At 42.3% G+C, this 13,452-nt stretch overlaps 3 protein-coding genes and 1 non-coding gene across 4 annotated transcripts; 3 read left to right on the forward strand and 1 right to left on the reverse strand.

Moving 5' to 3' along the window:
- The first annotated feature begins 953 nt into the window (after nucleotides 1–953).
- Nucleotides 954–5,363, forward strand: LOC102702476. Its single transcript, XR_001550578.1, has 3 exons — nucleotides 954–1,016; nucleotides 4,944–5,055; nucleotides 5,284–5,363. It is a non-coding gene; the product is annotated as an uncharacterized LOC102702476 (transcript).
- LOC121053196 lies at nucleotides 1,179–2,842 on the forward strand. The gene has a single exon (XM_040525422.1). It carries the CDS (start codon nucleotides 1,239–1,241, stop codon nucleotides 2,679–2,681), a length of 1,443 nt encoding a protein of 480 aa, XP_040381356.1. The 5' UTR covers nucleotides 1,179–1,238; the 3' UTR covers nucleotides 2,682–2,842.
- LOC102702762 (1-aminocyclopropane-1-carboxylate oxidase 1) lies at nucleotides 4,113–5,360 on the reverse strand. Its single transcript, XM_006656119.3, has 3 exons — nucleotides 5,259–5,360; nucleotides 4,962–5,176; nucleotides 4,113–4,836 (listed from the first exon to the last, which is right to left on the reverse strand). Exons 1-3 carry the CDS (start codon nucleotides 5,358–5,360, stop codon nucleotides 4,272–4,274), a joined length of 882 nt encoding a protein of 293 aa, XP_006656182.1. The 3' UTR covers nucleotides 4,113–4,271.
- A 4,770-nt stretch (nucleotides 5,364–10,133) lies between the features above and the next one.
- Nucleotides 10,134–11,222, forward strand: LOC107304360. Its single transcript, XM_040524814.1, has 2 exons — nucleotides 10,134–10,210; nucleotides 10,241–11,222. The coding sequence occupies exons 1-2, from the start codon at nucleotides 10,134–10,136 to the stop codon at nucleotides 11,220–11,222; spliced, it is 1,059 nt and encodes a 352-aa protein (XP_040380748.1).
- The last annotated feature ends 2,230 nt before the right edge of the window (nucleotides 11,223–13,452 follow it).

Raw genomic sequence — 13,452 nt, forward strand, 5'->3', positions numbered from 1 at the left:
AAAATGTGACACTTGACTATTTAGTTTGGAGCCGTTCGTGAGATACTGTAGAAGCTATAGCAGGTCATGTTCGCTCCAGCTCGCACTGTCCGACTGCCGTTTCGTTCCGTCGCATTTGTTGTTTTGTTTCGTTTTATTTAACCTGAGGCAGCACATATCTTCGTATTAACGTGCACACACATACACAATGCGTGCTACCGCTAAATACAGTAACTGTTCTACTGTTGTGTAACAGAACTGACGATATAGGTCCAAACGGATGAACAGTTTACAACTTCAGATTAACCCAAATTTAGACTGCTGCTTCTCTGTCCTAAACAAACGGTGTTACTGTTCATGGGCCAGGAATCGGCTCGACTGGACAGCAATGTCTCTGTGGGGGCCCAGTTGATACGGTGGCTCATGGGCCTACTGGATGGATAAGCATGCCAAATCGCGGTCCATCTCAGTGGATGGGCTAGGAAAACGAAGAGAAACCCCCGGCCTATCCAAATCGATGGTCAGGATATTAAGAAAAAAGGCCACCGAATGTAAGAAGATGGGTTTGTTTTTCGTCCCTTAAAAAATATGTACCCCTAAACTCATAAAATTCGTTTAAAAAAGTCTCTTGATAGTATTTAGCTTACCAAACAAATAACCTTAAATTTGGAGCTGATTTTAAAACTTTTTTTATTATATTTATTTTACAGACTTAGCTTTTAGATTATAAAAATATATATATAAGTTTTATTCACAAATTATTTCATTTGGAAATAAATCATTTGATTTTTTTTAGAAAAAAACCGAACAATCACCTCGAGAACACGTAGCTAGCAATGGCCACGGAGGACAATTTTAACAAGCGACTGCAAAACAAAATTATATACTAAATGATATTGATCGTATCAGATCATCACCACGAGGCAACATGGAGGACGTGAGCAAGAGCGCTGGCAGCAAAGGAGTACATAGCAGCGGCGCCGCACATGTGGAGGAACGGGGTTGGAGCCGGCTCAAAATAAACTTCCGTCCAGAATGTGAGACCCTTATCTATTTTTTTTTTGGAATTTTAAACCTAGTTGAATTAGCCCAAGGTATTTACAACAATTTGTCTTATTGGGAATATCAAGCTATGGCGTATGGGTGACATTTTATCCTTTTTTTTCTTTAACAATTTCCCTTTGTTTGGTCTCGAAATAAAAACGCGGGAAACCGCCAAACTTCCCCGCTCCCGCGCGACCGCCGAGAAGCCACCAACAATGGAGCAATGGCTGCCGCTGTTCCGCTACCTCCTCGCCTCTCCGGCCCCCAACGCCGCCGCCTTCTCCTCCTCCTCCTCCGGCGACGTGCAGTGCCCCAGCTCGCCTCCTACAGCCGCCGCTCTCCTCCGCCTCCTTCTCTCCCCGGTTCCCACGCTCCCGGCTTCCGACCCCCCCGCCGTCCTCTTCCAGACCCTGCCGCCGTTCGTGCAGTCGCAGGCGCTCTCGTTCCTCGCCTCCTCCGTTAGCCTCCTTGACCCCGCTCTCGTGCGTTCGCTCGCTACACGCGTCCTCTCCGCGCCATCTGGGAGGCACGACTTCTGGGCCCGCCGCGGCGCCCGCCACCTGCTCGACGGGTTGTCCCAGGGAGGCGGCGTTGATGCCCCCGGGGATTCTCTTGATGAGTTCCACGAGCCTCCGCCGTGGCTTAAAGAAGCGGCGGCGAGGACACGCCCTTCTCTTCCATGGCTACCTCTTGAGTGGCGCAGCGTCAATGCGAGCAATGTCTCAAGTGGTGGGGATGGTTTTGATAAGGTTGGCTTGGAGTCTTTAGTGTTGGAGAAAGAAGAGGATTCAGAGATGCAGGAGGCTGAGTGTGTTCCATCGCTCTCGGCTCCTTCTCTTGGGACTCAGTCCTTGCACAGGGCTCTGGCTCTACAGAAGGAGATTTTGATGGCAGAATCAATTTTGGTAGCCCAGCGTGCGGCAAAAGATTTGCAGCAGCTCTGTGTCGAGTCCGGGAATGCTGAGGCTGTCCTTAGCATAGTTCAGCCATGGAAAGCCGATGATGATACCGTGAGGGTTCTGCTTTCCAGTTTAGTGCTTGACGGAGATGGAATGCGTGGAAAAGAGCCAGCTCTTATGCTGTGTTCTCTTTTCTTGCCAAAGTTACTAAACCTTCAAAGACCTGTTTCCTCAGTTCTTCTTGCTGCTGCACTAGATCTCTGCAAACGCCACCCAGCTGCTGCATTGGAGGCTGTCCTCTTCCCACTAGTTCTCAGAAAAGAAGGGCTTACTGTTCCTCAGTGCGATGTGGTCACACGAATTGTCAAGGATGGCATGCATCCATTGCATGTCACTGCCTTCTGCCATAGGTTGCTTTCAGGGGATGAGAAGGAACGGATACCAATTTGTATGCCTGAGCACCAGGAAAACATTGGTAGTAATTTGGTCTGGACGGAATCCCTCTTTGCTCTGTTGTACAGCATACTGAATCAAGATATATGCTTGACACCAAGCACCATGGAAAATCTAGTGTCTGTGATGGATGAGATGGCATCCAAGTTCTCGAAATCACTGAAATTTGGTAACTTTCTTCTTTGCTTCATCTCGAAATGTTGGCGTGAGTCTAAAATTCACAGAGTTCTGCTAGAGGGAGCTGCTGAGAAAACGGATACTTTCCTGACTAAAGCTATATTAGCAAAACTGCGAACTGCAAATTGAAATGTGCCCTTAAAAACTTCAAAGTGCACAGCTGGTGAGTCTACTTTTCCATTTGGATTATCTAAGGCATGTGATTTTATGAAAGGATTGTTACTTAGATCGTGAAAATAGATAAGCTTTTTTCTTTTGTAAGAAACCATATGAGAATTATTCCTATATGAATTGAAGTACAGTAGATTTTTTTAAATTTTTACCCACATTTAAGAGTACAAATCTGCAATATACCTGTCAAATGCAATAAATCTGTCATGACCTTCAAAGTATCATGTGGAGGCCTTGTTTATACCGGCTAGGTCACTAGGATTCATCAAGTAGTTCGACTTCCTTGTGGATGGGGTTGAGATCCTGATCCATTCAAACAGGGACTAAATAGAATAAAGAGGCCTGTTGACCTTAACTGAATTTAGACCATGATTGTTTTTACTAGTTACTCCTAACCAAAGAATTGTGGCTCTTAACATTACATTAGACAATCAAGCTATCATATGTGCATAGTTTTTGTATCAGTGGAGGATTTCTGGAAAAGCGCTTTTTGGTTGATATCCACACCTTGTTAATGTGTGGCATGTTACACCTTTTCTGGTGGACTACTTGTTTGGCGTGACATATCTGTGCAAAGAAAAGGGTGTATGACAGGTGGGCCAGGAGAAAGTTTGGTCCATCAAGATGTAATTATGACCTAAACACAAGCAAACACGAGCTTCAGTTCGTCAGTTCGCCTAAGGTAAGTGTGGGAAAGTTCAGCCCCAGCCCAAGCACCATTCTATGTTATCCTATAACTCTTGGCCATAAGCACATACCTGTCTTGGCAGTTCTAGGGGGTGGTCCAGGTGGTCCCTGGACCACCCTCTATTTTGGCCTAGAAGGACGCTCATTCCTAAATCCGGTCCAAATCCACTTCATAAGCATAGCCTAATGTAACTATTATGTTATATTTTTGCAAGTTTTATACTCAAAATGTTATTCTAGTGGATTTTGTAATGTTATGAGATATTATTGCTATATTTATCTTACATTTTCAGCAAATTTTGCACATGTATATTGAGTTCTTGGCGTTATGAAATTTTGGAGCGTGTAATAGGACCACCCAGCGAAAATTACCTGGAGCCACCGGTCCTGTCTTCCTAATCCCCAGATCATGCACTTCTTTGCTCTTGAATGAATCAGTTGACAGTGGGATGGTTCTTATATGAACATGCTTCATAGTCATTGGTTCCTTTCTGTGTAACTGTTTTGAAGTCACATTTCACATGTGGCATATGATAAGTCAAGTGACACGATCAAAGTAAGATAATAAAGTCATATGCTTCAATGGTCGTACTAACATAGAATGACCACATCATTTTTATCACCTGTAATTGTTCTTTGCCACATATCTTATGCTGTTTTTTTCAGACTCAGAAAAGCAAATCCGTACATACGATTTTTGATAGCAACTTATAAGTTACAACAGATACATGTAAAGCAAGAACTTTATCCCTCCACTAAAAAATAAAGTCTTGACAATACAACTAATATTTTTTTATGAGGACAACTTGACTTTTTCTATTGGGAGGTACACCGTACAGATAGTGGCTTTTGACATGTCAGTCACTTGAATATCATCTTTGTATTTTGGAACCTTGATACCTTGTCAGTGAACTTTGTAGTCGAATAGAAATCAAGGTAGTCTTTGAATCGGTATTGGCTAGGATACGTAAGCTTTGGAGCTGGGAAGACTATAGCATCTGGACCTGGATTGTAGAATGTTGCAATAGATAGACGGCTCCCATTCCTATTGGGTACTACCTGATGGCAAATGCTCTTATATATTCCATTGCTCATCACTTCAATCTGATCTCCAAGGTTTACAAAAATTCTATTAGCTTGTGTTGGTGGTATTGGCATCCATTTACCATCTTTCAAGAACTCCAAACCAGGGACCAAGTCATCTTGAAGTAGAAGTATGATTCCTCCAGCATCGGTGTGTCCCCGGAGGCCCATCACAAGTTCTGGATTACTGCACCTGGGATACTTGGCCACCTTTATTCCTACAGAAGGCTTAGAGAATGCCTTCTTCAAGTAATCCTTGTCAAGCCCAAGATTCTCACTCATAACTTCTGCTAGCTGCTCAGCCAACTTGATTAATTCTTCAGCGTATTCAGGGAACGTGGTACTGCATGATTCATTGAATCTTATTAGAATGCCTTGAAACTTCTGATCTCTAAGTTTTGACATTTACTGGAGTTGACTACTGTTAATAACTAATATGTATAATTGCAGTTTACAGATGTAACTCACCGGACCAGCTCGGGAATATCATAAATGTTTGATTTTGGCTGATGACGATACATAAAACTGCACTCCCAATCAACATTTGAGGCAACATTATCAGGTCCCAGGTTCTTTGCCATCTCAGAATCATAAAACCTCTTCTCCATGTTTTGCTCGTAGTGTTTGTTCACCAACCGCTTGATTTTGTTCATGAGTTCCTCATTGACCCCATGGTTCTCAAGCTAGCACACAAAAGAAACCTAGATTAGTTGTGGTAGAAAGAAATTCTTTTATGAAGGCAACAATCTTATATCTTTAGCTTACCCAAAAGAAACCCCATTGTGCACAGGCATCATGGAGTAGTGAAAGCATCTCTGGCCTCTTCTCGACATGCAGCTCATCCATCTTTATGACTGGGATTTCCATTTCGTGAAACACTGAAGTATAGCTGCTTAACCAGATGTGTTACTCTTCTCAAGTTGATGTGCTACAACTACAGCAAGATAGGTATTTATAATGGCCTAGATTGGTGATAGCCTGATATGAATGTTTGGAATTTCTTATTCCTGATTTTTGAACATGATGTGGTTTGAATATGAAGGAAGCTTTGCTTTGTTTGGAGGTATATGTAAAGCCCTGTCCAAGTACATTTCACTATTCCCATGTGATTTAGCTAAATTAGTTTGTCTAGTATCCTTCAAAACTCATCATCATGATGGTTGACCTGTGAACTATACATTAGCCCTATTTGTCAATCCTGTTTTACTTCCATATAAAAAGGATGACGATGTTAATCTTCTAATCATTGAGATTCAGTCTTTGGGTCAGTTTAGCCGCCTTGAATCGTGGTGATGGTGTTACCGTCTCACATACTGGAACGAGTAAAATCTCAGGTTTGAGATCTTTCAGGTTTAATATGCTAGTTGACTCTGCAATTCCATGCATGAACCCTGTATACGGAGTCAATCGCGGGCAAAATCCATTGCACTTCTGCAAACAAGCCTAGATTTTCTCAGGGATTTGCTAGATCATGTTTGTTAGTTTTCTAAGCCATACTTGTTGGTATTCTAGTAACTTGATTCATCTTTACACAACTTTTGCTAAGTAGATAGTTCTTTTTTTTTTATTGATCGATTATTAGCTGCGTTGTTGCTTTGACATTAGTTGTATCGCTTCATGAAGTTGACGAGCTACGCTGACTTGATTCTACCGTTGCTGAAGTCGTAGGTGCAATAGAAGTTAGAGTGAAGTGCACCAGCGGTTTCTAAACTTATGTGTATGTGTCATCTAGGTTTCTGAACTTTCAAAGTGCATTTTTGGGTCCCCGAACTTGTCCGGAGGTGTCATATAGGTCCAAACAGACTCCGACCCGCTCCATCCGCTGACGTGGCATGCCACGGTGGCGCCTACATATTGGTGGTGTCATATGGGTCCCACATGTCAGTATCTCTTCTTATTCTTTTCTCTCCCTTCTCGTAGGCGCCACCGTGGCATGCCACGTCAGCGGATGGAGCGGGTTGGAGCCCGTTTGGACCTATATGACACCCCCGGATAAGTTCGGGGACCTAAAAATACATTTTGAGAGTTTAAAGACGTTGATGACATATGCACATAAGTTTAGTGACCGCTGGTGCACTTCACTCTAGAAGTTAATTACTGTTGTCCATAAAAAGATTTGTGTGCATCTACCCTACGATGCACCAACAGGAGTTACTCATTTGACAAATCCAACGGCTGATATCATCTGCTTCAAACCGAAGGGTTCACGTTCAATCAACCATCCTTCCTTTTATGAGTTTCCCAAGTCACGCCTACATCACGTGAAACTCTCCTTTCGTTTATCGGCTCCTAAAATCACGTGCACTTTTCATCCATCCTCCCTACGTCAAATTTAACGCATTAAATCCTGATCAAATGTAGATTCAAAATTCAATGTGTCATAAAAAGACCGGATATGGATTTTTTATAGTTCATTTACTACTGAATCAAATTAATAAATAAATCATTTTTATATGTATATATATCAACACGAATGGTCAATCTTAGACCCCTAAATCAATGGCGTTAAATAAAAATAAGTCGGATATAGATTAAATGTTGTATCATTTATGTATATATATGTATATGTATATATATATATATATATACATATGTATATATAATGTAATATTTATATGTACGTTCGAGTTGACAATATTAAATAGTGAGAGATATTTTTCACATGGTGGTATTTGTAATATTTTATTTTACATGAATTAGAAGATAGGTCCTAATTATTAAGGACTGATGAGATATGTCTTAATAGCATGTTGGATGGTACACATATGACAATGAAATTTATTTGGTTGAATATGACTATGGGTAGATAAAATTGTGTAATGTCTTAAATATAAACTTTATTTCAATCCTTTAATTTTATTATTAAATATCACCGTATGTTAGCATGTGTATGTTTGATATATGATTTGAATTGAGTTAAGATGCAATTAGACATATTTTGAGAAAATTAATTTAGCTAACAAAATTAAAATTAAAATATTATAACACCCTATCATAAGCACGGGTGTATTGCTAGTGCTAGTGTAAGAGGCCAGAAGTTGTAGTTTCTTTAGCTTCCGTGTAAGTCCTTTGATCCAAACCTAGTTTTGGAGATCACCAATATTAATAATCAACCCTAAAATAAGAGAATTTTTTGAATTTTGAATTTTATTTATTAAATAATTTATAAATTTAATTTTGTATTTAAAAAATTCACAGAACTAACCTCCTGCTGTCCTCTACGAGGGCGGATGCTGACGTGGCAAACGGCCATCCGGCCGGGAGGGACGACCGGCAACAGCGGGTCGATCCATTTTGCATTTAGCCCCTTTCCACCATCTGTAAGGGCGGCAAGGGGGTAAATGCAAAATGTCCGTGGACGTCCAGGACCTTTTCACAATTAAAATACGGTTTGATACATATATGTATAACGCATGTAATCATATAATCACACATGCTACCGGTGGTCAAGGTCCTCATCTTCTATCTATGAGACCAAGAGGTCAAATCCCCAGTTTAATTGTGAAAAGTTTCCGAACGTCCATGGACATTTTGCATTTACCCCCTTGCCGCCCTTACAGAGGGTGGAAAGGGGCTAAATGCAAAATGGGCCGAGCTGCTGTTGCCAATCGTCCCTCCGGGCTAGGTGGCCGTTTGCCACGTCAGCATTCCGCCCTCCTAGAGAGCGGTAGAAGGTTAGTTCTGTGAATTTTTGAAATATAAAATTAAAATTGTCAATTATTAATAATAAAATTAAATATTCAAAAAATTCTAAAATAAGACGCATCTAAAAGTCCGAAGGCTGAGGTGGACACGTGGCCCAGGATGTTCACCGAAGGCCCGCAACTCCACATTGACAGATGGGCCTAGGGCGTGAGCCTGAGTGAACAACTGATAACTTGTCGAGAAAATCTAAAAAATGTCATTGACATACGTCTAAGTCTAAGAAATGTCATTGAAGAATACAAGTTCTAAGAAAGCCATTGTACAAACGAATTTGTCTGAGAAATGCCATCGCCGTTAGGGTTCTGTCCAAGATGGCATTTCTCAGACAAATTCGTTTGTGCAATGGTATTTCTTAGAACTCACATTCGTCAATGACATTTTTTAGAATTAAGTGTTTGTCAATGTCATTTGTTAGATTTTCTCTAATCTGTAACGCTTTTCATACTCGTGCCGTCCTCGTTTATGCCCCTTAGAAACACAGGACAAGAAAAACACGTGCTCATGTTTCTCCGCGATGTAAAATTTTATAGTATTGTCTAAATTTATACGTCCAATAATGAATCTATATATATACACACACACATTGATTGATGGATGAATTTAGATCGAGTTAGTAAGTCTTATAATATGGGAACAGAACGAGCAAATTGGAAATGGAATAACACAGGAACTAAAGTAGTACACCTTAACTTATAATAACTACTTAAAAACACAATCGTCCTCCACTCCTCCCCTTTAGTCCTTTACCACATTGTGGCTTCCCTGGAAAAAAAACAGATAAAAGTTTCTCTACAAAAATCAGAAAAAAGTTGGTTAAGAAAAATTCAATGGTCTATCCACACTCTCCATCTCAGTTGCATGGGCTTGTGAAGCCCATCCCCAATTGTATGAGCCCATTTGCATGGGCATATTACTAGTTTTTTTCTAATATTACAATAACTGAAAATACAGGAAACGTGAAGTGCTCTTTCTCTTTAATTATATCACAGAAAAAGTTGAACTAAATCAAAGTTTACAAGAGGCCTCACCTCTTGCTTATTTTCCTTTGTAATTGGACAAAGGAATGGCCTTCTATAGAAAGTTTCTCATCATCTCCCTACGAATCAAAGGGATCTAAAGGATAAATTCCTAAGAAAAATTGAATCATCCAGAAATCGTTTGACATCCTCTATTTCAAAGGGGGGCTTATTTATTGTTGTTGATCATGCGTTCATTAGTGTTTTAACTTTAACTATTCATACCTTTAAGCAATTTAATTATGATCAGTGAAAGTTACTCGTACTTTTGATTTATGACACATCACACGTTACTAATACATCATAATTCAGGCATCCGTGATTTTCTTGAAGAAAGACGAGCAATCAAAGTAGAATAATAAACAGTGAAAATTATTTGAAACTAAAAAAGGTATCATACATGCTTGTATCATACATAAATGGTGTACAAACAACTCTTATATTAGCATGTCTGTTTTATCTTACCTACCAATTTATATAATTAACAATCTAATTATATTGGTAGATGTAACCTTCTTTCTTGTCACTACTTCTCTATCAAACGGTAATGTGTTTATACCTTTACCACCACTACATCTAAAAAAAAAAAATCCTACATGCCCTCCTCTACCATATATACGCTGATGCCCTGCTACTGTTCATACATTATTTAGCTGACGAATATTTAGAATTTTGTGGCTAGCCGTAGTTCTATGCATGCGGGCAGGACCAAAAAAACAAAAAAAAAAAAACAAATACAAATACAAATGAAATATGTTTAGCCACTAAGACACCACCAATCCGACGCCTGTTCAACCTTCATGCTCTCCACTACTGCTCCACCCAAAGTCAAAACCCCATTTCTTTCTTTTTCTTTTAAAGCGCCACCCGCTCGACCACTTCATGCAGCAGCAGCACGCACCACGTAGCGCACACGATCATGCCCGCCATGCAGGTGCAGCCACGCGAGGAAGAATCGGAGCTCGCCGTCGGCGAAGCTCCAGCGCCGGCGGAGGAGTTGGGCGCACGCGCACCGGTGAAGGTCAGCGGTGACGTCGATGTCGTGGCTAGGGGCGGCGTAATGGTGGGCGCCATGGACAAGGAGAGGCAGATTCCGGTGGATCCTGTGTCGCTGCGGCACCTGGGCATGGTGGCCGACGAGGACTCGCCGCTGTCCGCGCCGTCGGTGTTCACGGAGCTGGTGGCGCGGTCGTCGCCGCTGCTGCCGCCAATCCGGCGGCCCACCTTCGTCGGCGCCAGCCTCCCGTGCTCGGCGGCTTCCTCCCCGGTTCACGGGGCCGCCGAGAAAAGGGAAGATCCCCCCGCCGCCGCCGCCGCGGGGACACCCAGCCCCACGGCGGCGCTGAAAGCCCTCGCACGGCAGCACTCCGTCGCCCTCGCGCACTACGTTGCCCCCGCGCTGTCGCGGAGCGCGTCCCGTGCCGAGGGGAGGTCCATGGTGCCGCACGACGACGACGACGACGACGCCGACCCCAAGGCGATCGTGGAGGACGACAGCTTCAACTGCGGCTCGCTGTGCATGTTCATCCCGGGCTTCTCCAAGAAGAAGCCCGCGTCTTCCGCCGCGGCGGCGGCGGTGGTGGTATCGAGCATGCGGAGGCAGCAGTCGGGCGGCGCGAGGCAGCGGCGGAGCAGCGTCTCGCGGCTGGCGTCGCTGGAGAGGTTCGAGTGTGGCTCGTGGAGCCCGCCGCTGCCGGTGGCGCCTGCGCCGGCGGCGCACGAGGAGGACTACTTCGCGCAGGAGGTGGCCTGCAAGAGCAGCTGCGCCGACGACACGGAGGCGCCGGTGAAGATGGCGTTCGTGTTCGACCACGGCGAGCCGCGTGGCATCCTCAAGAAGTCGGCGTCGTCGCGGCAGGAGTCGGCGAGGCCGTCGACGTCGTCGCAGCGGCACGTGAGGTTCTCGACGGCGATGGCGGCGTCGTGCCCGACGTCGCCGTGCGTGACGCCGCGGCTGGCGAGGGCGAGGGCCGAGTTCAACGCCTTTCTCGAGGCGCAGAGCGCGTAGAACGTATAAAATAGGAGATGGAGCAATATGGTTTGTCGCGGCCTCGTGTTGCTGTACTGTTGTCTTCTTGTGTTTCACGCGTGTAAAATTATCGACAATTTTAAACAAGTCCAATTACACCTAAATTGTCACTAAAGTTTAACACAATTACAGTCCAAATTAAACACAGGCTCCGGTCATAATATTTGACAATTTATGGCAAGATTTGATAAGCTTCGACTATCATACCCAGGTTTCGGTATCGCGCCGACCCTCCACCGAGGCGTGGTAGCGGTTTCAACTTTAAATTTAAGGGAATTTAACCGAAAAAATATATCTCATAGAGGTTGATATACAATATAGTTTTATCAAAGAAATTAATAAAAAATGTGATTTTTCCAACATAATTAAAAATCGTAACCGAGAAATGCAAGGAAAAAGTGAAAAATAGCACTATTCATTAGAAGGCCGCGAGCGGTTCCGGCAGTGAGAACCGCGCTTTGGCGGCTCATCCGGTGCGACTTTACGAGGTAATCTTCTTTCTCTGTTTTTGTCGGGTGTAATATATGTGCGGTAACCGTGGACTCTGGCGAGGTTTGTCGATAAAAACAACGGGTTTGTGTTTAGTATGATGGCTGTGAACAAATTTTGTTTGATTGTAGCCTATTGCAAATAATATTTCGTAAGCAAATGGTTAAGAATATTTTATCGTTGAGTCATTATTAATATACAATAGGGACATGTTGTACATAATGTTCAAATATAAATATACAATATTAGATATAGGGAAAATATGTATGGAGGAAATTATATGTGTATGTTAGTCCATACATAAAATGTTGTTTGTAATAATTGGTAGTAGGTATAGTTGAGACACAAAGTTAAAACAAAATTATTGTTACTTGTTAGTGATGTGAATTATTTGGTGTTATACCAAAATTTTCTTTTTTTACCTAATACATGTCCTCAATGTCTCAAATATAGCTACATAATATTTTCCTATTTTTCCTTTTTAAAGATTTGTAAATTATTTTGCATTTTACACGTTTCAGATTGTACAAGTCGCGGTTACCACAAGAAACTACACGGTTACGACATAGATTTAAATTCAAATTTATTGGATTCAAATTTATTGGATTCAAATTTATCCCAGTTTCAGTGGCGTCCGCGGTAACCGCGCGTCCGCCGTCCGAGGCACGGATGGCCTGCGTGGTAAAGGAAACTCTGATCATACCTTCTAAGGTGCATAGTTTAAAAAACAAAATAAATATAAGACATATATTTATGTACTATAAGTCTGCCATCAGAAAGAGAGTTTATTAATTATTTGTCACTTTTGCCTACTTGGCACAACACATAGGCATACTAGCCAAGGGGGACTGGGGATTGACTTCATCCTCTAGTGTTCACTAGTGAAGTAAACTATTTTTATGCTTCATAAGGGCATTTTCAATCCATAACACTAGATATGGTTTCTATAAACTTTTTATTATCAAGAAACTAGTACTAGACACTACTCTTTTAATACAAACACCACTATTCTACACTTAAATTTAATGCTATTTATCTCACATGATATCTTGGATATTGTGTAGAAACCATGTCTTATGCAAGACATGGTTTCGTTCTCTTTCCTCATTTATTGACTTGTCACATCATTTTTTATCTTATGTGACAACTTATTTAATGCTATGGACATCATCTAACCATTGGGTTGGGAATGCCCTGATAGCTTTGCCTGCTTGCATGGCTCGTAGACGATTTATCTTTACATGAATGAAGACACATGTACCCTTGTTTACTCGGCTTTTATGCTATTCTGATTTTCACCTTTTCTACTTGTAGGTGTCGAGGTTTGACATGCTAACCTGACTGCATGACTAAAGGATCTCCACTTACTCTGTTTTTATTGCAATCAGTGGCACCAAACACAAGGTCGCGGTTGAGGGCAACGTCGCACGAGGCGCACGAGAAGGAGAGCGCGTTGACGGCACGCGTGCCAACGGGAGTGTTTGTGGTATAATTTGGCTAATATATATTTTCATTTGAGTAGGCCAAATTATTCAGATGTCTTTGTTGCAGTGGTGTGCTTGATAGATTAATTAGTTTGTGGTGCAGGATTTTGGTATTGAGGTCCAATGAAGTCAAGGTGTGCATGCATCGGGTGGTGTAGTAGTTGATTTGGCTTGGGCTAGAGTTGGTGGCGTGAAGACATGCATGTGCAGTGGTTCCTACACCCTATGAAATGCTT

Source organism: Oryza brachyantha, chromosome 6 (assembly GCF_000231095.2).
Source record: "Oryza brachyantha chromosome 6, ObraRS2, whole genome shotgun sequence".
In the NCBI taxonomy this organism is placed as follows: domain Eukaryota; kingdom Viridiplantae; phylum Streptophyta; class Magnoliopsida; order Poales; family Poaceae; genus Oryza; species Oryza brachyantha.